This window comes from Zalophus californianus, chromosome 4 (assembly GCF_009762305.2).
Source record: "Zalophus californianus isolate mZalCal1 chromosome 4, mZalCal1.pri.v2, whole genome shotgun sequence".
NCBI classification, from domain to species: domain Eukaryota; kingdom Metazoa; phylum Chordata; class Mammalia; order Carnivora; family Otariidae; genus Zalophus; species Zalophus californianus.
Window position 1 is genome coordinate 18,139,209 of NC_045598.1, and position 25,866 is coordinate 18,165,074.

At 44.8% G+C, this 25,866-nt stretch overlaps 2 protein-coding genes across 7 annotated transcripts in view; both read left to right on the plus strand.

Annotated features, from left to right (window-relative positions):
- Window positions 1–17,193, plus strand: part of NIPAL3 (NIPA like domain containing 3) — a 67,565-nt gene extending 50,372 nt beyond the window's left edge. For 3 of the 6 annotated variants that reach the window (XM_027575650.2, XM_027575824.2, XM_027576061.2), the window contains one exon: window positions 740–939. In XM_027575650.2, coding sequence (XP_027431451.1) covers window positions 740–939 — 200 coding nt within the window. Of the gene's footprint in view, window positions 1–739; window positions 4,915–16,306 lie in introns of those variants that run through there. The other 3 variants (XM_027575978.2, XM_027575735.2, XM_027575916.2) reach the window with 3 other exon arrangements.
- A 2,448-nt stretch (window positions 17,194–19,641) lies between these two features.
- The window catches only part of RCAN3 (RCAN family member 3), a 36,057-nt gene continuing 29,832 nt past the window's right edge, over window positions 19,642–25,866 (plus strand). The window contains exon 1 of the mRNA XM_027577745.2: window positions 19,642–19,849. The gene's annotated coding sequence lies outside the window, so the exon portion shown is untranslated. The remainder of the gene's footprint in view (window positions 19,850–25,866) is intronic.

The following is a 25,866-nucleotide window of genomic DNA, read 5'->3' on the forward strand; positions in this document are numbered from 1 at the left end:
TGCTGTTGTCTTCATAGTTTCACGGAGGACACTTGGCATTCAGTTTCGTAGGACAGCTTGGGGGTAAGAGAATTTGAAGTCTCCATTCCCTGCCAGGAAGAGAGTTGGCCTCCGAGACCAGGTCCCACCTGACGGAGGAACTGTAGAATAGGGCTCACGGAATTAATGATAAAAGTCTTTGTTCTCAACTCTAAGTAGAAACCCGGCAAGCAACATGTGCCCAGGAGCAACAGGCAGAATCACACCTCCCCTCTCTGCGGATCCACGCTGTTCAGTGTTAAAGGTCAAAACTCTCCCTCTGAGTGTCACGATGCATGTGCCACCACCACGTGTCCGTGACACGAAGGTCACCTTCTTCTCTCAAGGGGATAATGATCCTGATTTAATTCAGCAGGAAAGTATTGGCATCTACCACGTTCAAAGCACAGTGCTGGTTCTGCTCCCCCTGGGGCCCAAACACACGTTCCCACCTCATTCTTCGCCAACCCATGCTTCTCTTGACAGTGGCTGGTCTGTGTGCATATTTCCTGAAGATTCATCCCTTGTTGCTTGGCAACCATAATATTGCTAGCATATATTTATGGGTGTTCTTTTTTCAATCTAAAGCATTCAGGAGATTGGCAGGGCACGTGATTAGCGCCGGAGCGCTGTAATTAGGCTGTAGTGGGGTAGAGGAAGATGCAGTCTCCTTTGGCCCCCATGTCCCATAATGATTTGGAGAAAATGGATTTCATTTCAGGTATGCAAAACATGCATGACAAAGGAATGACAGTTCAGCCTGACCTCAAAGCTTCTTTTTCCTATGGGGCCCTGGAAAACAACGACAACGTTTCTGAGATCTACACTCCTGCCACACTGCCAGTCATGCAAGAGGAACACAGCTCTGGGGGTGCCTCTGGGGTTCCCTACCGAGTCCTGGAACACACCAAGAAGGAATGAGCCCACCTTGAAGGAGACTCTCCTTCCCTCCATTTATAACTGCTCTCAAGCGAGGCCGACAGTGGTTCAACCCTGAATTCTAAAGTTTGCCTTTCAAGTCTTATTTTTTTTTTTAAACAGAGAACTCTCTAGAAGGGGATCTCGAAGAGCCTTAGTCTCTAGCAAAGAATCCATTATCTTGGTCTTGGAGATTTCAGATGACCGGGGTGGGGGGAATGAAAGCAGTATTCTCTGGGCAGGGTGGGGGGAGGCCGCGGGGTTCAGACTCTGCCTGGTTCTGCCCTGCCAGCTTGGGAAAGCCGTCGTCATTCCTGACGATGGTAACTGAGCTTCCTCCGGCAGTGACCAAAGGTTGCCACATTCCTCGGAGCTGAAGCAAGGCAGAGATTCTGCTCTCACTTTCCACATCCAGTGAAAGGTTAGAGACCTCTGAATCTACTCTTCCCTTGCCTGATCCTCCCCATCTCACTCATAATTCCAGATTTCCAATAACATCTGAGTTGTCATCACAAGGCATAGTAGGCCAGCCCCGGGAACACCCTATCATTCACCTGTAGGAAATGCACTTCTGCCTTCCAGTTGTCTGGGTCCTTCCAGTGAAAACATGTTTGGTGTGTTTATATTAGATCTGCTCTGAAAACTAATTTGGTTTTGGTTCTGTGAACTATGTAATTGCTTTTCTCCCCACCCCACCCCCTGCCGAAGGAACTGAGAAGTTAAGAGAAAGAGGGAAATAAGGACGGGAGCAGGGGTAATGATACCTTAGCCCATAAAGGAAGAAAAATCCCTTTTCATCTTACAAAAGGTGATTGCACCACTTATAAAGGGATAGGCGGAAAATCGGGCTGTTTCATGTGTGTGTTCCTGCACACCAGTGCCCTCTGGGAAGCTTGGGGGTGCTTACTGCAGAGACAGCCTCCATCATTTTCCTTCCGTCAAACCAAACTTGAATTATAGGCTCATTTCCTTGGAGTTGACCGCGACTCTTCGGGTCATCGTTCCCATGTGCATATGTCTGGGAAAGTGGGCATTCTTGGTAAGAGGTTGCTGCTTTCTTTCAGGCTACATACTTGACTGTCCTCCCCCAAAACTGACTATAGATTTTTGAGAATGGCAAGTAAGGGTTTGCAAACTTGAGCATAAGGATCCCCTAGGGAGTGTGTTTAAAATGCAGATTCCTACACCCCAAGCACAGACCCTCTGTGGGAATGACAGGGAGGAGCAAGAGTCTGCATTCTTGACTGGCAGCAAGGTCATTCTGATGCAGGCAATCCAAGGATCACACACCTCGAAAGCCTAATCACTGGGCTGTGAAAACCTCCAGGGGCCGACACACCCCTGCTGCAAAGTTGCAATTACCCTAACTTGTTTCCTGTCTAGGGTTCATGTAGCAGGTCAAATAATTCCCATAGGATCCGTGGCATTTATCCATCCTGTGATTCCTACTTAGAACTAAGCTTAATGTTTCCCTAGGCACTCTTTAACTAATAGGCGAGATAACAGTGTTAATAGACCAGTGTTGATAGATCATTAACCTTTATGGATTGTGCTTAATACCGATTTACTACCTTGACTTCAAAAAACTGGCATCTGTTCTTATGATAACCACTTCGGTATTGTGTCTTAGTGCCTAAGAAGGCAGCAGACAATGACCTTTTTTCTTCAGGATGCATTCAACAATATTTGTGACACATTTGCTGTGTGTTAGTAAGCATTTGGATGGGGGTACCTGGGTGGCTCAGTTGGTTAAGAGTCTGTCTTCGGCGCAGTCCCATGTCAGGCTCCCTGCTCAGGGGGGAGTCTGCTTCTCCCTCTCCTTCTGCCGCTCCCCCCCCCAAATTGTGTGCGTGCTCTCTCTCAAATGATGGGTAAAATCTTTTTAAAAAATAAATATAAATAAGCATCTGGCTGGTGAAGGCTACAAAGAACAGCAGTGGTCTCCGCCCTGCAGACCCGCAGAGGAAGACACGTACCCGGGAAACCACAGCAGGGCGGGCCATGAGAGGTGCACACAGCAACCATGGGCCACGGAAAAAGGATGGTTAGGGGAGCCCTGCTAAAGGTCAGGCCCTAGCCCAGAACAGGGTATTCAGAATTGATGATTTGGGGGCACCTGGCTGGCTCAGTCGGTAGGGCATGTGACTCTTAATCTCAGGGTCATGAGTTCGAGCCCCATGTGTGGTGTAGATTTTACTTAAACAAAAATGTTTTTTAATTAAAAAATAAAAAGAATTGGAGATGATTTGGGCTTCACCCATCAATGGGGGCAAATCTGATTTGAGCAAAGCATAGAAAGTAGGGTGACCACACACACCCCCAGTCAGAGGGGCTAGCATTTGCAAAGGCATGGAGATAGGGAGTAGGTGTTGGCAAGGAAAGGAGAGGGAGAGAGGGTCATGAGAAATGAGCCTGGAAAGATAAGCAGCGAACACCAAACCACCAAATCACAGAGGCCTTGAATGCCCGCTGGAGGAGCTCAAGGTGTGTCTTAGAGAGCATGGGAGCCATTGATGATTCATAAGGAAGAGAATGGCAGGATCAACACTGATTGGAAAGGGGGCTTTATGCAGAGTATAGAGAATCTGAAGGGATAATAAGTCACTTTTCAAGGTCAAGCTGTAAGCCCACCAGAACAAAACACAAAGGGGGAATTAAAATCTGGTTTTGCTGCTATTCAGATTTTCCAAGTCATTTTTCTAACGTGGGCGGGGATGAGGTATGAGGGCAGAGTGGATAAATGGAAGATGAGCAAGGAAGCCATTTCAATGTGTCAGACCCAGGTGATCATTTTGGGGTTTTACGGGCTCCCAACCTCACTCTGCACCTTCCCTTTTTGGGTTATGCACCTCTTAGTCTCAAGCCAGGCAAGGATGAGACGAGTGGATAAAAGTGCATTATAGTTTCAGGTCAGCTGTCATGGTTTCAGTGCCACCAGCCACTGCCTCTGGGCCCTGGGCCTCCTCTGCCTTCAGGTTGGGGGCGATGGCATTGTCCTATGAAGCTGAGCCACAGGAAGTCTGAGCAGAGAGCACTGGACACTTTCCTGAGTGGAAGCCAGGGGTAGGCCCCTGGGTACTCTGGAAGAACAGCTGATGTGGAGCCCTGGGCTCCAGAGTTCTGAATCTGTCTTGGGCTATCTTCTCCCACCCTTTGTCCCCAAGTGTAAATGGACTGTTTGCTGGTGGCACTTGCTGTTAGGACTGGGGGCGGGGGGGTAGGGCGTGGGGAGGGGCATCAACTTTCTACTATTTTTTTCTCTTGGCTCTGACATTCCCCAAGCCCTCTTGAATGCTCCAAGGCACATTAAGTAGCATGCCTCTCTCTCCTTCCTAGCAGCCAGTACCTAAAGCAAGGTCACCAAACTTGGGTTTAAACTTCCTGTTGTTCCCTCGTCTTCCTCTCCCCACTCCAGTCTGTCCCCCTCTTCTAAAGACTGGGACTCTGGGTTCTCTAATCAGACATTAGAACCAGTGAACCAGTTCAAAGACTGGTGCCTGTGGGCTTTGATGAGAGATCAGCCCCTCCCCCAAGCCCCTCCCCTTGAAGCTGCAGGTCTGATGAGGCCATTGCATTAAGCTTCGGGTCACATGGGGTTTTTGCGGTGTGGAATTGATTGCTGGGTAGGGAAGGGAGGACCTATGGTTCCACTGATTTTCTGGTGGAAACCAGCCAGCTTGATGGTACTGTGTGTATACAAGACATCCATCAGGGTAGTGTTAGAGACCCTCCACCCCACACTCTCGTGAATTCCAAATCTGGTCCAACAGTGGTTGATAGGCCAAAAAATGGACTGCGTGTTTCTCTGAGAAGCTGTGTAAATGAAGTCACCTTAGAATATATTCTATGTGGATGCTTATATTTTGTTAACTCCATGACTGATATAGCATGTCTTATTTTTCAAAAAATGTGTGTGTTAGGTGCAAATAACATTATGAAGTGGTATTTAATTAAAACAAATCCATGTTATACCTGTTTAGTTCGAGTCTCATGTTTGGCTAATGCTTTCTAAAGTTGTCTGGAATAGTGCTGTCCAATAGAACTTTGAGCAGTGCTGGACCAAGAGACTAGTGAAATGAGAGAAGATTCTCAACGCGGGGGAAAAACATTGCCGGCAGCCTTCTCCCATTGATGCTGAAATGTGAATCCTCAACAGCGCACCCTAGAAACATTTGTGCACTTAATTCTCAAGATTACTTTGTAAGTTAAAAAAAACAAAAACAAGAAAGCTGCAAAGCCCATCTTTAACTCTCCAAAAGCCAGTTTCTCATGAAAACAGGACCAGAAATCTATCCTAGCAGCTGTCCCTCACACTCTGTGTGATCTGTGTAAGCATTCCAGAATGATTCCGGCGACTAGATAGCTGTCTTATCCTTTTACCAAAATGTCACCTTCTATCGAAATGTTCAAGTCACTGATACTTCCCTTCACATGAATGACACTAAGTGTCTTTGCATGTGTTTACACACACTTGTGTTTCCTTTTCTGTGAACTGTCCACAGTCTCGGCCCACATTCTACAGCTCTGTGAGTCTCTGATTGACTCCAACGTGCAATTTGTATTTTGCATTGATTAACCCCTTCTTTGTGATGTGAACTGCAAATATGCCCCAAAGTTTGTTATTTGCTTTTTGATTTGCTTATAGTATTTTTTTTTTGCGATGCGAAAATCTTTTTGTTTGTTTTATGTATTTTATTTTACATATAATCCAATTATTTCTATAAAATATGTTCTTTTAGGGGCACCTGAGTGGTGCAGTCAGTTAAGTATCTGACTCGGTTCCAGCTCAGGTTGTGATCTCAGTTTTGTGGGCTCGAGCCCCACATAGGGCTCTGTGCTCAGCGGGGAGTCTGCTTGGGATTATGTCTCTCCTCCTGTCCCATACCTCCCACTCCTCTCTCTCTCTAAAAACTTTTAAAAAAAATTTTTAATGTTCCTTTGTATATAAGTATTTTATAAACATAATTGAATTGAGATGCCATTTCTATAATATTTTAAATTTCTGTAATATTCTGGACTCTCCACTCTGTTCCACTGAACTGTCAGCCTATCCATTCACCACTAATACGCTGTTTAAATTACTGAGGGTTTTACCTGAGGCTGTGCTTCAATATCTAGGAGGGCAAGTCTCCGCTTGTTGCTTATTCATACTTCTTATTTTGTCAAATAAGGACATTGAAAAGAAAAAATACCCTACTGTACTATTATTTCATTAAAACAGGACATTGACACCAAAATGGTTAAGAAGGGCAAAAGCTCACAATAAAGGATAATCCTTTAAGTTGAATAATTTAGCTTTATGAAAAATGTAGGAGAGTGTCATTATTTGCCTCGTTTTGCTGCAGGCCCATAAGATGACACCGGCATCGGGGAACCAGACTTGGTTTGATTGTGACTCAAATGTGGGATTACACATGTCGGGAAAGGGGGGTGCACAGAGGGGCTCGCTGGCCAGTTAGCTGCAGGTGCGGGACTAGAACCCAGGTCTTCGGATCTCCAGCCTCTTCCTCTTCCACTGCACCACTAAGCCTACGCTCTACGTCCATTTACTGAGCTTGTCCTCTAACCGCATCATCTCATTCCCTTCCCACAACAGCTCTGAAAGGAAGCTGCTCAGTCCTTGTTTGACAAACACCGAAACCGAGGCTCAAAGAAGTTCAGCAGCTTGCTCCGGGCCACTTGGTGTGTATGTGGCAGAGCCTGGATTCAAACCCAGATATAACTGACTCCAGAGTTTCTCTGGATATTTTAAACCCAGTCCTTGATATATCGATAGACAATAATTCTTTTACGTCTCAATCTTTATTCATTGTTTAGCACAGAATGTAACTGTCTCTGAGTCTGGGGTAGCATAAGAGCATCAGCTGGTCCATCTTCCCGGTTGCCTGGGATACGCCATCTTTCTTTCCCTTGGTGCACTTAGTACCTAATTTCTTAGGAAGCTCTTGAATCAATCAGGGTCCCCTCAGGAGACAGAAACCACACCCATTACTGGAACAGAGAATTTAATAGAAAGAATTGGTAACTAAGTAACTGAAAGGGTATGGAGAGAATGCTAAGGCATCACAGAGGCAGCAACTAACTGTAAGAGGCAGCTCCCACCCCGGGCTGAGGGAAGATGAGGAAGACGTTGGAATTTTTAAAACTTAGATGTTCTGTTTAAAGGAGGGGCCCTGTGGAGCCGAACCTCAGAGGTGCAGAAACCAAGGCTGGCTGTGCACTCTGGGTCGGACGGGAGGTCCGATGGAATTGGGACCCAACCCACGAGGCCATAGACAGCCCCAGCTCGCTTCCTCAGAGACAAAAAAAAAAAAAAAAAAAAATCACCCCTCACATCCAGGGCATAGTAGGCCTTGGTTTGGGTAAACAGACCCACACAACTGCAAAGGAAGTCCGCACCAGCTCTCTATAGTGAGCAATATAGTTCTTTATTCCTAACTGGAGGCTGTCTGCCAAGAACCACAAGGCATTTGCGGAAATCCATCAGCATGAAAGAAAGACAAATGAGTGAGATGAAACAAAATGCAGGATAATGTAGACAAAGAGGGCCATGGTCCACAAGGGTTGTTGGAAGTATCATCTCGATTTTTATGTATATTTGAAATTTTCATAATAAAAAGTGGGAAAAAAATTTTTAAGTGGAAAAGTGTTTCTGAGCACTGATTATGTGCTAGGTATCTACGTACAACAATGAACAAAAGAGAGACTCCATGCAAAGGAGTCCAAGCATGAGGCACACAGTAAAAGTGTGAGGACGTTGGAAGACAGGGAGCCATGAGGAAATCCCACAGGGTCAGGACTCAGGAGGAGCTGAGAGAACCAGGGAAGGTGGTGGAAGCATGGAGGGTGGCCCCAGAGTCTGGGCCTAGCGTCGCCCGGGGCCCAGGGTGGGCCATGAGGAAAGAAAAGAGTTCAAGAGAAGGCAAAGACCAAGGACTTTTCAATCCAAACTAGGATAGCCACAGAGCCAGCTCCCCAACTTTTGGGACCCGGCACAAAGTGAAAATGCAGGGACCCCTTGCGCAAAGAGCAGGCAAATTACCATCAGAGGGACAATTTTTTACCATTCATTTTTCATTTCATGCAACACCCATCTCACATGCAAGGAGAAAAGCACTTCCCTCGTATGGGAATCACTGATATTATACAATTCGTATTTCATAGCTTATACAAGAAGATGTAATTTGTTCTTATCAGGGCAGCAGAAACCCTGCACAAAACGAACTCAACTGTTGGTATTTTCATTTGTTGATACGTGCACATCCTACGCCTTCGTGAGTGGGATTAGTGCCCTTACGAGGAGAGGCCGGAGAGCCGGCTCGCTCTCTCCCCACCATGTGAGGGTACAGAAGAAGACAGCCGTCACCAGAAAGAGGGCCCTCATCAGAACCCGACCACGCTGGCGCCATGATCGCGGGCTTCCAGCCTCCAGAACTGAGAAATCAATGTCTGTTGTTGATAAGCCACCCGGTTTATGGTATTTTATTATAGCAACCAGAACCGATTAAGACAGCAAGTCATTAAGCTATTTTCTCTCAGCTCCAAACCTGCCCTTCAAGGGGATGGCATTGGGATGCTGGGGCTGGAACTCGGCAAGCCACCCTTCTGCCGGGCCAGCTGCTGCCTGGTCACTTGTGAGGGGGACGGTGAGGCTGCAGGAGGAAGGGGCTCGCTCCTTCCTGTCTATTTCCTGTCCCTGTGCACATCTCCCAGCGACACTGCCTCACCTCGGAGAGCAGCAGTGGAGTCTAGTTTTGCAGTTCTTTCCAACCCTGGCACAAACAGCTTCGTGGCCCCCACTTCTCAGAGACGTCAGCATGTACTCCCCAAGGTCGGGGGCCCCTCCTCTTGCTTTTTCTCAACAGCTTTATTGACATAATCCACACACCATGCGTCGCGCTCTTTAAAGTATATAACTCAATGGTTTTTAGTATATCCACAAATACGTGTAACTGTCACCACAGTCCCTTTGAGAACATTTTCATCTCCTCGAAAAGAAACGAACAGGTGTTAGCGAGGATGTGGAGAAGTGGGAACCCTCGTGCACGGGCAGGGGGAATGTAAAATGGCGCAGCCACTGTGGCAAACGGTGAGGTGATTTCTCACAAAACTAAAACTAGATTCCCATATGATCCAGAAAGGCCACTTCTCGGCATGTACACAAAAGAACTGAAAGCAGGGACTCATCTATGAACACACCTATGTTCAGAGCAGCCTTCTTCACGAGAGCCTGAAGATGGAAGCAGCTCAAGCTGTCCATCAGCAGATGGATGGATAGACAAGATGTGGTGTACGCATGGGCAGATTATTCAGCCTTAAAAGGAAGGACATACTGACATGTGCTAGCACATGGCCAAACCTCGAGGACAGTATGCTGAGTGAATAAGCCAGACACAAGAGGACAAATCCTGTGTGATTCCACTAATACGAGGAGCCACTAATCCACCTTCTCTGTCTATAGATTTCCCCCTTCCGGACTCTCACATGAATGGGATCATATAATGTATGGACTTACCTGACCGCCTTCTTCCACTCAGCATAATGTTTTCATGGTTCATTCAAGTTGTGGCATGTATCAGTACTTCATTCCTTTTTATGGCTGCATATCTTCTTATCCTGTAAGTTTTAATAAGTACAACCTCTTCCCTTGGTTCCTTTCGTCCTGGGAATGGTAGCTGCTTCCCTGCAGTTGCTAACACCATGATCCCTTTGAGTTCCTTTTACATGTTAGGTGACTAGTTAATAAACTTCTATCTAGATAATTCTTTCATTTTTTAAGATTTTATTTATTTATTTGCGAGAGAGAAAGAGCACAAGCAGGGGGAGGGGTAGAGGGAGAAGCGGACTCCCTGCTGAGCAGGGAGCCCGACTAGGGGCTCGATCCCAGGATCCTGGGATCATGACCTGAGCCGAAGGCGGACGCTTAACTGACTGAGCCACCCTAGCACCCCAGCAATTCTTTATATTAAATTCTTTCTGTTCAAATCACTGTTGTGATTTCTGTTCCCTGATCAAACCCTGACTGAGAGTCAAGAAAAATTAAAATAATTCGAATCCCTGGTTCGTTTATGCAGCTGCCCACTTTTTAATGTTCCATTTTTTTCTTTCCTCCATGTGCACCCCACCCATACTTCCTTCCTAATTATGGCCATCTAGCTCTTAGTCTCCACAACCCATCTGCAGCTCAAATTAATCAGGAAATATCTTCACTTAGCAAATTCAAGGGTCGAAACATTTAAAGGGCGGCTCCTTCCAGTGTGGCGCGCGGCACAGTGGCTCTTGAGCTGATCCGCAGTTAATTCAGCAGCCGCTGGGTCTGTAGGCGGATGGAGCTGAGTCTTTTGTCATTCAGAGCAACACAGCAAGATCAAATCTTAACGCGGCGTCCAGGCTTCAGAACACACTGAAAGACTTGTTCCCATACCCAATCCTCAAAATTATTTGCACGTTGTTTTTTTTTTAAACGACACGTTTCTCTTTATAAAAAATGTAATAGTTATCGATTGTCTCCATTTCTATTAAGCTTTGATCATTTCCCAGGAGCTTTCAATAAACAGTTCGTTTGAGCCTCCAAACCATTTTAGGAGGGAGGTACGCTGTTATTTTTATGTAGCTGAAGAGGAAAGCGTGTGAGATTTGCTCAAGGTTCAACAACTAGTCAGGAACACAAGCCAATGTGACTGCAGTTGTCCAGAGACTTTTCAGTAAAATGCCTGCAGTCCGGAGAATGGCACTCTTGGATCCTGCTGCAGTTTGAGGGGTGTGGGAAGGGGGAGACAGGAAGGAGGTGGTATAAGTTGGTAAAACTTTTCTGAAAAGTATTTGAAAATATCCATACCCTGACATTCCCTTCCAGATAATAAAACTACAATGATCAAAACAGTTTCTATTAATAGCTGGATCCGTGAAACAGAAGAAATAACCAGAAATATATATGTACTGTGTTTTTACATATACTAAATTGTATATATACAAGCAGTGGATTAAATGGATTCTTTAATCATTAACATTGGAATCACTGAAAAAAGAATTTAAGGGGCGGCTGGCTGGTTCAGTAGGTAGAGCATGTGACCCTTGATCTCGGGGTTGTGAGTTCAAGCCCCACGTTGGGTGTAGAGATTACTTAAAGATTAAAAAAAATCTATTAAAAGAATTTAAGTTAGAGTCTTACCTCATATTTTTATACATTTCACTTGAACTAAAATGGTAAATATAAAAAATAGAAATCATCCCCCAAAATGAAGGTCACTATTAGTTAGATGTCAGTAAGAGGGACAGCAAGGAAAGAAATTGTGAGGGTAAAAGATAGATACATTTGGGGCACCTGGGTGGCTCCGTCGGTTAAGTGTCTGCCTTCAGCTCATGATCCCGGGGCCCTAGGATCGAGCCCCACATCAGGCTCCCTGCTCAGCGTGGAGTCTGCTTCTTCCTCTCCTTCTGCTGCTCCCCCTGCTTGTGTTCTCTCTCTGTCAAATAAATTAGTAAAGATTAAAAAAAAAAGATAGATACATTTACCTTCAAACAAAAATTTTAAAATGTCTGTATATCAAGAGGAAGAAGAAGAAGTAGGAGAAGGAGAGGAGAAGAAAGAAAAAATTCAAAAGAAAAAACACAAACTAAGAAAAATGCCAACAGGGGCGCCTGGGTGGCACAGGCAGTTAAGCATCCGACTTTCGGTTTCGGCTCAGGTCATGATCTCAGGATCGTCAGATGGAGTCCTGCGTCAGGCTCTGGGATCAGCTCCGAGTCAGCTTGAGACTCTCCCTCTGCTCCTCCCCCTGACCTCTCTCTCTCTCAAATAAATAAATCTTAAAAAAAAAAAAAAAAGCGGGCACCTGGGTGGCTCAGTCGTTAAGCGTCTGTCTTCAGTTCAGGTCATGATCCCAGAGTCCTGGGATCCAGCCCCGCATCAGGCTCCCTGCTCAGTGGGAAGCCTGCTTCTCCCTCTGCCACTCCCCCTGCTTGTGTTCCCTCTCTCGCTGTGTCTCTCTCTGCCAAATAAATAAATAAAATCTTAAAAAAAAAAAAGGAAAATGTCAACAAGTATGACCATCACAGGGTTACTACCTTCAGTACATAAGATGTTCTTACAATCGATCATACAATGTTGCAACCTCGTAATTACACATGAAAAAACGTTCATCCTCTCCAGGAATCAAGATGTTGTGGGGTTGTTTCTGCTGACCAAAGAGGAAAGGCTTTTAAAAGTAAATACAAAACCTAATATTATTAAGGATGTGGTAAAATGTAAAGCGAGGATGTGGAAGTATATGATTTGTACAACTTTCTGAAATGCATTTTGTCAATTTCCAAGAAGGTTTTACAAATGTTCATGCCTCTTTGCCTAGTAACCTCTTCTGGGAATCTGTGCTAAGGAAATCATCATAAATGTAAGAATATATTTATATGTATTTGTTGGTGGCTCAGTTGGTCAAGCGGCTGACTCTTGATTTCAGCTCAGGTCATGATCTCAGGGTCCTGGGATCAAGCTCCCCATCAGCCTCTGTGCTCAGAAGGGAGTCTGCTTATGATTCTCTCTCTCCTTCTCCCTCTGCCCCTCCCCCCCCACGCATGGGCACACACTCATGCTCTCCTTCTCTCAAATAAATAAATAAATCGTTTTTAAAAAGGTACTTGTTGTTAATTATAGAAAATTCTAAAGAAATCTTGATTCCAACAATGAACGATTAGATGAATAATGGAATACACACAATGCAATATTATGTAGCCATCAAAAAAACATACTTCAAAATAGTATTTTAAAACACACTGGAACATTTGCAATATAATGTGAAGTAAAATAAATGGGAGATCCAAATTGAATGATTCCAATTATATACCTAATCTTACTAAAAAGATTGGAAGGAAGGGCACCTGGGTGGCTCAGTTGGTTAAGCGACTGCCTTCGGCTCAGGTCATGATGCTGGAGTCCCGGGATCGAGTCCCGCATCGGGCTCCCTGCTCGGCGGGGAGTCTGTTTCTCCCTCTGACACTCCCCCCCCCTCATGTGCTCTCTCTCTCTCTCTCTCTCTCTCTCTCTCATTCTCACTCTCTCAAATAAATAAATAAAATCTTTAAGAAAAAAAGATTGGAAGGAAATATACCAAAATATTGAATAGTGGCTTTCCCTAGACCATGAGGTTGTAAGTGATTTTCTTATTTATCCTTTGTTTTCAAATTATCTATACAGGACAGGACTAATTTTTATAATGGTAAAATTAAAAATATAAAAAATCTACACAATGCATCTCCCAACCAATGTTGAACGTGGTGCTGGTAAGAAGGTCCACTCCTCCAGTGAGCTATTGGATCATGTTGCAACTCTCTTGTTGGGGGCATGACTGATTTTCCAGGAGTGGGAGACAAATGAGGATGTTTGAGGGAAGCAGGTTAATTTAAGGCTCTTCAGTAGAAGGCACCATCTGTGAGACAAATCCCATAGGAGACCTAGAGCGTGAGGCAGATTAGGAATTTAAATATCGAGTAAGCCTGAGAGGTGGGAGGGAGAGGAGAGAGAGAGACCAGTTGAATTGGCAGGGGGGCTTCTATCTTCAGTCTCTTCCTTTCCCTCTACATGTTCTCTCACAATCATTAGCACTCTGTTTCCTCCCTCCCTCCTTCTCTTCCTCTCTTCCAATTTTATTGAACACTTACTATGTATCAGAACCAGATATTGTTATAGGAGCTAAGGATATATCAGTGAACAGACTAGATGGTGGGATGACTTACAGGGTATATCAGTGGGGATTAGGTTTAGCTGCAATAGTAAAGTAAGGTAAAGGCAGTCTAGACGTAGGCAACCCGGGGCTGGCATGGCAGCTCTAGTATCACAAGGGATTCAGGCTCCTTATCTTTTTGATCCACCAAACCAGCATTCGATCTTCAGGGTTACCTCCTGACCCAAAATGGCTGCTGGGGCTCCAGCCATCACATTCACATCGCTGGCTAGAAGAAAGAGAAATGGTAGAAGGGCAAAAAGGTACCTCTTCCCAGCTAATTCAGCTTCTTTTTGCTCCTGTCTCTTTGGCCAAAATTAAGTCAGACATGCCTGCAAGGGAGGCAAAATATTGCTGCCTTGAATAAAACTTACTTATAAACTGATTATAAACCAATAGTGTGTACTGAGCATCTGTAATGTGTCTGGCACTTTATAAAATAATCCTGCAAAGCAGGTATCATCGATGCCATTTGACACACGAGAAAAGTAAGGTTCAGTAGGTTTAATGAGCTTGCTCCATGGTCACACAACTAACTAGTTAATGGTGGAGATGACCCCCTAAATCCCAGGCTCTTTCCACTATATTTTGCTACCTTCCCATCAGCGACTAAAAAAGGTAGAAGAAATTTCCTCAGGCTTGTCATTATCCATAAGGACAGGCCACTTTTTTTCTATTTAAAATTCACTGAGGGGCGCCTGGGTGGCTCAGTCAGTTAAGCATCTGCCCTTGGCTCAGGTCATGATCCCAGGATCCTGGGATCGTGTCCTGCATCGGGCTCCCTGCTCGGCGGGGAGTCTGCTTGTCCCTCTGCCCGATGCTCCCCCTGCTTGTTCTCTCTCTCTCTCTAAAAAATAAATAAAATCTTAAAAAAAAATGCATTGATGCCATGCAGCCAATGAAAAGAGTTGAGGTAGATCTGTATAAAAGCAAGGCCTTGGTCTGTTCTGTTCACTGCTATATTCCCAGTGCCCTGAACAGTGCCTGGCAAATAGCAGATATCCAATAAATACGTGTTGAATGTATAATGTGGAAAGAAATTTCCCATAAGCCCCAAATGTGCTCTCATGCCCTTTCTACTCAATCCCACCCCTCAGAAGTAGTCACTATTCTGACTGTATCACCAGAGATGAGTTTTGCCTTCTCTTGAACTTCATACGAATGGAATCACGTCCACAACTCTTTGGTGTCTGGTTTCTTTTGCTCAATAATTTTTTTTTGAGATGTATTCATGTTGCTATGTGTATCAGTAGTTCATTTCTTTTTATGACTGTGTACTATTTCATCGTTTGAATATACCATAGTTTCTCCATTCTTCTTTTGACAGATATTTGGAATATTTCCAGTTTGAGGATATTATGAATAAAGATATTAAGAGCAGTGTGTGTGTGTATACCTATGCTGACATTTCTCTTGAGTGTATAACTAGGAGTAGAATTTCTGGGTCATAGGGTAGGTGTACGTTTAGATTGAAAAACTGGCAAACAATTTCCAAAAATGGTTGTATCCTCTTTTCCACCAGCAATGCATGAGTGTGAGAAAGAGATCTTTGACTACTTCTATTACTTCCATAATGACTTCTTGAAGTATTGACTTTTAAGTCTAATCAAACAAGAATCACAAAATCTGAAATGAAATCGCCTATCTGGAAATTCTCCTGAAAGGCAGGCGTTGAGCTGCTGAGGATCCATAGCATCATCTGACAGTTTCTGCTTGCATTTTCCAGGACAGCAAAATGCTTATCAACCTTGGCACAGCTTTCAGTGAATTGAGCCACAAGGGGTCATTTTCTCTTTCTTTTTTTTTCTCTGCCTATAATTCAGACCTCAGGAGAAGAAGGGAGTGTTAGAAATGTGAAACTGTGTAAAGTTCATTCATAAGAAGCACTTACTATACAGGTGTGCCCAGCACCTTGCTGGACACAAAATGGGAAAGAGGAAAGATGTGGAAGATGCCATTCTCGTTCTCGAGTTGCTCACAACCTAGTGGATAGATACGAGGTGGCAACCCTCTGCCAACCACGTAAAGACCTGATACTGTTCTGGATTCTGTCCTTTGCTCTTTCTGTGCTCTACTCCATTGCTCTTCTCATCTCATCCAAGCCCAGGATTTCAACTACCCATCACACCTCCCTCCCAAATCACCATGCCCAGTCCGACCTCACCATGGGCTCCAGACCTATGTCTTCCAACTGCTTCCATCCTCAACTCCTCTTGAAGGCTCATACTTACATATGATTCATCAGTAAATTTTGTTAACTTTGCCTTTAGTCGGCGGGGGGGGCGCCTGGGTGGCTCAGTCGGTTAAGCGTCTGCCTTCGGCTCAGGTCATGATCCCAGGGTCCTGGGATCGAGCCCCACATCGGGCTCCCTGCTCACTGGAGAGTCTCCTTCTCCCTCTCCCTCTGTCCCTCCCCCCATCTGTGTGCTCGCTCGCTCTCTCTCTCTCTCTCTCTCTCTTAAATAAATAAATAAAATCTTAAAAAAAAATAGAATACAGTCAGGATCAAACTATTTTTCACCACATGCTTCCCTGTGACCCTGGTTGAAGGCACTATCATCCCTGGTCTGCATTCCTGCCATAGCTCTACCAAACCAGTATAGCTCTCTTATTGCCAGTGCTTACTCTGTATTCATTTCCCTTTCTTTTGGTAGTAGACGCTTGAATTACCTTTGGTGAATGTAACCATCAGGGTTCCAGGAAAAGATTAATCAGAGGCGCAAGGAATGGAAGAGGTATGGTACCCTGTGGCTGCCAGTGGAGGGGAGCCATGACCACCTCTAGGCGAAGAGAAGAAAGACCTTGGCAAAACTAGAGGAGAGATCTGTAGGACACTTGACAGAAGCTTCAGTAGATGTATGCAGCCAACCTGCAGGAACCTGAGAGGGAAGGGGCCTGTAGAGTAATACCCTCATTTCATCTTCCTCCAAACCCTCTGATCTCCTACTAACGTCTTCTATTGGAAAAATTCAACTGGAAGCCAGAGGAGATGGGACCCGCTGAAGCCATCTATGCAGGTCGGCCTCCTGAGATACAAATCAGGAAGGAAAAGGGCGGAGAGTGCATCACCTAAAGGGACCAACAGAAAATACCCTCACACAGGAAGCCACCTCTCCTCAATCCTCAGCCTGTGAGATTTGAGAGCTACGGACCTCACTGCACCACAGCTCCAAAGGTGAGAGCATGCGCCCGCAGGTCTGGGCAGTCAGAATATCCCAGGCCCCTTCTCAAGGGGATGGTTTGGTTTATTGATGCACCAGTAACCCAAATCCGAACAAGAGGCAGTGCCAGGACTTTTGTTGACAGCCACGAGGAAAATAAACTCTCTTTCTGTTGGTAAGGACGTGATGTGAAGTTGTAAGCAGCCATTCTGCCATCTCACGGAGAAAGGCAGCCTGAGAGTGAAAAATCAACACAAAGGAAAACAGGAAGTGGTGAATAAAGACTGAATCCGGGGGTACCTGGTGGGCTCAGTCAGTGGAGCAGGCGACTCTTGATCTTGCGGTTGTGAGTTCGAGCCTCATGTTGGATGTAGAGATGACTTAAAAATAAAATCTAAAAAAAAAAAAAAGACTAAGTTCTGATGTCATAGTTTTAAGCCCCCAGATCTAGTCTGCCTGGAGCCCATATCTTTTCTGTTACATGAAGCAATGAATTCCATTTGCTGCTTAGCCCAGCTGGGTTTACTACATGCAAAAAAAAAAAAAAAAAAAAACCCTCTTGAATAATACTTAATACCGATCCCCAAAGACCAACCCAAAGGTATACTTATATGTCACTAAATATGCTGTTGTTACTATGAAATGCCCTTGCCCATATTCTCCACCTAGAAAACTCCTACTCAAGTACTGTCTTATCTGCATGTCTTTCCATTTTCCCAGTAGAATTGCTTACTTCTTCCTCTGTTTTGTCAGCACTTTGCAAATGCTCTATTTGTGCATGTATAAAACTGTCTCACAGTTACTTGTTTGCTCATCTGTCTCCTCTATCTGTGAGCTCCTGATAGGGTAGATCTGTGTGGACATTACCCTTAACAGCCCAGGGCCCAGCCTAATACCTTAAGGAGAACTCTGGGTTAAACAAGGCAACACGGTCTTTTTACATAAGGGCCTCTCAGAACCATTTCTGTGTTGACAAGCATCATGGATCCTCAAGCAGTGCTACAGAATGCAGCAGTTCCCAAACTCATTTGACCTAAAAACTCAATTTTTTGCCCAGGTTGCTGGGTTAGAGGCACCTAGAGAAGAAAAAATTCTTGCAGTTTCTTTGGGTGTCTTTGATGAAAGAAGTGGCTCTCAATAAATATTCGTGAAATGGATAAAAGGGAAGATCTTGGTTAGGTCAAGGCCCGGAGCAGGGTTGGAAACAGCAGAAACAACAGAAGCAATGAGCAGTAAGCAGGAAGGGTGATCTCTCTGATGGCAGAGGCTCAGTCGTTAGGGTGATTGGGACCATAATCCAACCCCGTCTCCTTAGAGTAAATCTAACAGCCATTATTTGTATTCCAGACACTTTAATCCTTCTTCCCGCCCCGTGCTCAGGGTGCTGAGTGCCTGACAACACTGCCTCCTGGATTTTGACCTTCAATTTGTTTTACCTTGCCTCTGAGGGGGCTAGGGGTGGGTGATCAGAATTAATTTTCTTCCAATTGCACACCCTTAAGATAAATTCCTTTCCTGTTTTCTGCCTCTGTTTCCCTCTCCGGGAGCTAAGGGAAGAGCCACAGGCTAACTTCCAAGCTTGGCTCAGTTGCCTTGTAAAAAGAAAACATAATAATAATAGCCAAAGAGCCCCAGGCCTACCATTGTAACTTTGGATAATTCATTGACTAGCTTAGATGCTTGCTCTGTTTGTAAAAGGAACATAATTACGTCCCACTGTCTCCCGGGGCTTCTGAGAGCAGCAAACAAGACTGTGCGTGAGAAGTATTTTGTAAATGGAAAATAAAGCACTAAAAATGTAAATATTATTAACATTGTACATAATGTTAATATGTACGGGGTAGGGGGCGCCTGGGTGGCTCAGATGGTTAAGCGTCTGCCTTCGGCTCAGATCATGATCCCAGAGTCCTGGGATCGAGTCCCGCATCGGGCTCCCTGCTCCTTGGGAGCCTGCTGCTCCCTCTGCCTCTCTCTCGCTCTCTCTCTCTGTGTCTCTCATGAATAAATAAAATCTTTAAAAAAAAAATATGTATGGGGTAGGAAGAAGAGCGAGGGGAAAGAGGCGGGTGGGGGAGTAGTGGGGGTGGGGGAGTAGTGGGGGAGGGGGAGTAGTGGGGGAGGGGGAGTAGTGGGGGAGGGGAGTAGTGGGGGAGGGGAGTAGTGGGGGAGGGGGAGGAGGCTGCGGCAGCGGCGGCGGAATCCCAACGCGGTGAAGAGACGAGGCTGCGGAGCTGCACACCCGGTCTACCTAGACCTCAGCTACCTTCTAGCTGCTGCCTCTCCTCGGGCAATTCAGCACGTCTATAAAAGCTGGCTAATAATGTCCGGTTCGCCGGTCACTGTGAGGTTAAACGGGGTAAAGCTCGCCAAGCCCGCGGCGCACTGTACATAGTAACGGGCGCTCAGTAAATGTCCCTAATACTCCCACTAACTACTCTTGTGGCCGACACATGGAGCTAACCCGAGAAGGAGATAAACTATTTCTGGCTATGGTGGGAGACGAGAAGGGGGCCAAAGATCCTGTCGTCCGGTACCTAAAGCCCCGCTCCAGCGCAGCAGCCCCACCGCCCCACGGCCCGGGAACCAACAAACCCAGCCGTGCACTCCAAGGCCGCGCGCACGGCGCGCCCGGCCCCGCCCCCCCGCCCCCAAGGCCAAGCGCGAGGGGCGGGGCCGCTTCCTGCTGGCGTCCGGGCCCGGCGCGCCCCCGCATGCCGCCGACCTCGGGCGCCTGCGCCGCGCGCACTCCGCCGGGCGAGGGGGAGGGGGCGGGGACACGCGCGCGCGACGCCGGCAGCCCGGCTGGGCCCTGACGCCGCTCCCGCCCCCGGCGAGGCTGCGGCTCCCGCGAGCGTCGAGGGCGTGGCGGCGAGGCTGGGGGCGGCCGGAGCCGCGCGGACTGTGTCCCGGCCGCCGCCCGCCGCGTCTCCCCGGGCCGCGCTCCTTGCGGCGCCCCGGCTCCCGCGTAGCCCGTCGGGCCGCCCCGGCCTCGCCCCTGCCCGCCTTCCCTCCTTCCTGCAGCGGCGAAGCGCGCAGGTGAGTCCCCTTCGCAGCGTGCGGCCGGCGCGCGGCTTCTCCCAGACGGGTCTGCAACCAGCACTGGGGAGCGTGGGGGGGCGCGGGGTGCGGAAAGTTAAAGAAAGAAAGATAGAAACAGTCCGCAGATACCCGAGAGAGGTGAGTGTTCTAGTGCCCGAGACCCTAGAGATGCTGCGCGTCCAGGGTCCCGTCCCTCGCGCGCCCTGCGTCTTCTCCGGCAGCTCTGGGGTGGTGCCTCGGAAAACAAAACCAAGGAAATTGTTCTCTCCTGTCCACCACCAGTTTTCTCGGAACAGTTTGACTCTTTGAATAGCTGACAGGCCCAGCTTTCCTGAAGGCAGGAAAGGTGCAGTCGGGAAAACAGGGATGGCCAGGAGTTCGAAGCCCCTCTCCACCCCGTTGCCCCTTGGTAATGCACGATTGGCCATCGCTTTACTCGCTAACTTCGTGAAACTTGTCTGTCTGCTTCCATCTGCTGTCTGGACCGGTAGAGTGATAGTGGTCTGTTTTCAGATTGCTTCACTCCAGCTTCGATGCAAAATCTGATCATCGCCCTCAGGGATTAGGAGTCTAGTGTAGGGAGCAGGTCAGACCCCTGTTTCAGTGACAAACCAGGATTCGTTAAAGTGTTGTTTTAGTGTAGTGTTCAAAGCCAGAAATATTCTCTCCCCTGTATTGAAAATTACCTAGCACACCACGTTTATTTGCACTTTTCATAGAATTCTCTGCATTTCATGGAAGTCTCTGATGTACTCTTTGGTGAGAGAAACAACTGACGTATTTGTAGCTATGATTCAAAATAATTGGAGACTATTTCATTAGCTCTGGTTCAGTTTATTTAATTATAAAAAATACAACATTGAGACTCAGGGTATAGATTTTTGTGCCTCACACAAATTTGCAGTTTTTTGACAGGGACATTTTGTTGGTATTGAGGAATTTTTGATGGAGGAAGAAAGGCTTGAGGACTGTGCCCCTTCTTCAGTCATACCGTCAGCTTTACATTTAACTGCCAAGGGCAAACCTTTTCTTTCCTGGCGTGGGAAGAGATTTCATTGCTATTAGGGAAAACAGGATTTTTCCCCATTATTGAAGTGTAACATTTGTAAAGCTTTGAAACATGTGGGATGTCAGGGGTTACAAATGAAAACACATTTTGTATGGTGCCAGAGGATTTGTTGGTTGAAAGACTTAAGCAAAACATCGTGATAAATAGTGTGATTTGGAAATCCATTAGGCATGAAGCCTGTGAAATAAGGGAAGCTCTAAAGTTTCAATACCATTTGTTATTTAGACCCCCCAAAAATCCCCAGAAGGTGGGGGTCAGACAGTGGATCTCCCCTCTCCCTCTAGTATGTAGAGATTCTAGTGAGGGAAAATGCATTATGTACAGCAAAACAAATAGCATCAGTCTTTTATATCTCTACCGTAATAGGTCTTTAAAACCTATTATTTTCATATGTTCCCACAGTTGATTTTGTTGTTGTTGTTGTTTGTTTCTGTTCTCTCTTTCACACTAAGAAATACCACTATTCCTGGTGGAGCACTGAAGCTCAATAATTATAATAGGACCAATTCTAAATTATCTGTGAAAAGAGGGCATAGGTCATTGAAACATAAAAAATACAAAAATCTAATTTTCACCTACTTTAGTTTTGCATCAATTTTTTTTTTTTTTTTGCCACAACTACTAAAAAGCAGTAAAAGTCTACCTATAAGTAGTAAATAAGGAGGGAATAGAAGTCGGAGACTTACATGATAGCCATTCAGGGCCCCCATATTGACAATTCTGAGGGTTTCTTTGAAAAAAGAAATTTAGTCTAAATTCTAATTTAGAAGGTTTTAAAAGGAATTTAGTAGTTCAACAACATCTGTGAGTATTGTCCTTATTTTATATATGAGAAAACAAATAAAAAGCCAAATGACTTACTGCAAGGTTATTCAGCAGGGCACATGTAGAGCTGGAAAGGGAGTACCTGTTTACTTCCAGTATTGTTCAGTAGCATTTTGAATACATCAAAAAATAATAAAGTGCATCTAGCTAAGGCATTTTAAAAGTTCACCAAGTTGAGAAGCGTACTATTTTGAAAAATTATTTTTTTTTAAAGATTTTATTTATTTATTTGAGAGAGAGAGAATGAGAGATAGAGAGCACGAGAGGGAAGAGGGTCAGAGGGAGGAGCAGACTCCCTGCCGAGCAGGGAGCCCGATGTGGGACTTGACCCCGGGACTCCGGGATCATGACCTGAGCCGAAGGCAGTCGCTTAACCAACTGAGCCACCCAGGCGCCCTGAAAAATTATTTTTAAAAAAATCCTGGAGGAGGAGGAATTTACCTTTTCTTGATCAAAACTTAAAATGCAAAGTCAAATGCACATGCCTTACATTTTGCCTTGATGGATTACTTTTTTTTTTTTTTAAAGATTTTATTTATTTATTTGAGAGAGAGAGAGAATGAGATAGAGAGCATGAGAGGCAAGAGGTTCAGAGGGAGAAGCAGACTCCCTGCTCAGCAGGGAGCCCGATGTGGGACTCGATCCCGGGACTCCAGGATCATGACCTGAGCCGAAGGCAGTCGCTTAACCAACTGAGCCACCCAGGCGCCCCTTGATGGATTACTTTTGTCACAATGCTCGTAGTAGAGCGGATGGTCATGCTACTTGGAGTTTTCCACTCATTTGATATTTCCATGAAGAAACAATTTGCCAGAAGCCAGCCACAGCTACATTTGCCCTGAGATGATGCTAAACCATGATTAGCACAGACCTTTGCTTACAGAAGCTGGAGGATATTGGGTCAGCCCTTTCTGTTAAACCAGTCAGGATTTCCCTGGGTTAGTAAACTTCAGGACAGCTTGGTCTTGTAATAGTTGGAGTGGAACAGAGTTAGCAACAACTTCAGGACCAACAGTATAGAAACAATGTACTTTTGCAACTTTTTTTTTGTCTTAATAAAACCAAGCTACTTGTTAAACATCAGCAGAGTCACTTTATAAGATGATTTCTTTGCAGATGTGCTAAGATTGTCATTTCCACTGGTTGATTTTGATCATCTCTCTCTCTTTGTTCAAATCTAACTGCATTTATGATATCAGAAAATCATGAACTGGTTGATGATGTTGACTTAAGCTATATCCAAAAAAATGTCCTGGCTTGCCTTCAGCAAGAGAACCATCATCTGAAAGATAATATCTCTAATATTGTGTGCACTGAATTACAACATAAAATTCCATGAAGCCAATAAAAAAGGAACTATGGCCTTTTTTTTTTTTTTTCCAGCTAGCTGTCTGTTTTTAAATCTTTAAATGTGTTCTTCCTGGAGCCAAATTACTACTGCCAGTGATGGCTCTGAGCTGGTTTCATTGTCCCATCTGCCACTGAACAGTTTTCTTGAAATGATACAAAGTATTCATTGTATTTCTTGTAGCCTTTTTGTTGCTTGGAATTGGATTATTTGGTTATGTATTTTTTTCATTTTATTGTTTTAGTATCTTTTCCACTGATGGTTCTGATATTATTGGCATCCTTTCAACCCAACAATGCCTTGATGTAGACTGTGCCTGTGTAAAAATAATGGTTGAGCACTAATGATATGCAAAGCGTTGTTCTGTGCACTTAGCATTTCATCTTTCTGGCATCCTTATTGGTTAAGGGTTATTATTTTATAATTCTATTTTACAATTGAGGAAATGGGAAGGGAAGCAAAATAATTTGCCTAATACAGAGTACTGGGGGAGCTTGAATCTAGAGTTTAAATCTAGAAAATTGATTGTGGAGCCTGAATCTTCCTGAGATATACTTAGAGACTGTTCAGACTTGTTTGCGGTTACTGTGATATTTCATCAATCCATCCTTTTATTTTTTTAATTATTACTTCTTTTTTTTTTTTTTTTAGAGAGGGAGAGAAAGAGAGAGTGAGGGAGGGGCAAAGAGAAAGGGAGAGAGAGAGTCTTAAGCAGGCTCCACACCTAACACAGAGCTGATGCAGGACTCGATCTCATGACCCTGAGATCATGCCCCCAGCCGAATCTAGAGTAGAGTCAGGTGCTTAACCAACTGAGCCACCCAGGCACCCCAAAATCCAATCTTTTAAAGTGGATCAAATATACAGTAACGTGTATGTGAAGAAAATGTAGCAATACTGTAAAGATTATTGAAATATCTTGGGACAGAAGGCACATTATTTAACAATAATCTAAAAAATTTGAAGAGAAAATAACCATAAGGACATTATTGGGATAACTGACAAAATTTGAATATAGATGCTGATTTAGGTAACAGTATTATATCAGTGTTAAATTTCCTGGTTTTGATAATTGTACTGTAGATTGTGTAAGAAAATGATCTTGTTCTTACACAGTGAAACACTTGGGAGTAAAGACAACCATTTGTCTTACTTTCAGTGGTTCAGGGGGAAAAGTATATATTTAGAAATAGAATGATTTTAAAAATGGGCAAAAATGTAATTAATTGGTAACTCTGGGTAAAGAGTATACAGGAATTCCTTGTACTGTTCTTACTTTTCTGTTTGAAATTTTGTGAAAAGAAAGTTACCCCAAAGTGAAGGTAGAAAACAGGAAATGAAGGTATAACATTCTAAGAATCTTTTTTTTTTTTTAAGTCAAGTGAGGGATTGTTTCCTGTGCTCTGATTTTTTTTTTCTTTTTAGAGGTTGGAGGAAGGATCTTGAAACAAAAAATCTTATCAAAAATAGTTTGATTTTCTCATATTTCCAAATCTACCCATTCAGAACTCCCCAACTTTCCAGCCTCCAAAATACCAGGCACAGTATTTTCCTCACCTCTTTAATGGATTGGAGTGGGGCAAGATTAAAAACATTAGTGCCTCTAAGAGATAAGATATAAAGACAGTCTACTTTTAGTGATATTGAAAGTTGAATTGGGTTGGTTGTATCATTTCCCTGCCTAAAAGCCATCATCGGCATGCTGACATTGACTGGTTTTTATATCAGGACTCTGTAACTCTACTTTCAAGGGAGCTTGGCCCATGCCACTCTTTCTAACTTTGTCTCATGCCACTCCACCAAATACAGTACCCTCTGGCCACATCAGATCTTTGTGCACACTGATCCGTCCTGCCTTTGTCAATGAACTGTTGACTTTGCCCGGAATGCACCCCGTCATCTTTCTCCTGAAATTCTGTTCATCTTAAGTCTCTCCATAACATCCATGGGGAAACTGTCTCTAATCTCAACGCAGAATTAAATTTTCCTTTGTCTGCATATCAGTAGGGTAAGCACAGTGCTGTCTATCTGCTTTCATTCAGCAGTTCTTATTAATTTAGCATATACTGTGAGCCAGAAACTGTGCCAGGGCCTGGGGATTCAAATGCACTCCTGGTCTGGTAGCTGGGAGTGATTCGTACACAAATAGTCATGGATAAGTATGTAACAGAGAAATGAACAAAGTGCTCTGAGAGCTATGAACTCTAAGTGACAACTTAGTCTTGAAGAAAAGATTACAGTGAAGACCCCAGTGAGATGCCATTACCCCTCCCCACCCAGGCCCCTTTCCCGATTGGAGACTTCCAGCACAATAATCTAATTAGTGGCGTAAAGTTTAAAATAATGATGGTACCTGTGGGCTACCCAGGTAGATATGTGTAACAGCTAAAAATACAAGTCTGGAAGTCAGGAGAGAGAGGTTGAGTCTGGATATATGAATCCTACAGATCAGTGATTTTCGGTGTGTGGCGGCAGGAAAGAGGTAGAGGCAGATCAGAATTTCTTGGCCTCGTGTACTTTTTCCAAGCTCTCCCCTCCCCTTCATTGCCCAAAATTCTGCTCCTGCTCTGGTGACATCCTTCCCAGCTTACAATTCGTTGTGGAAAATGAGAGGCAGTATGGTGTGTGTGAAGCATAGGGTAGGCAGGAAACACAGTGGAGAAGCCCTGGTGGTTAAGTGGTTAAATGCTCGAGTGTGGGTGAAACCGCCGGAGCAGAATGAGATGAGGAGGAAGGAAGGGGATGAAACCTCAGAGAGACGAAGTTGTAGAG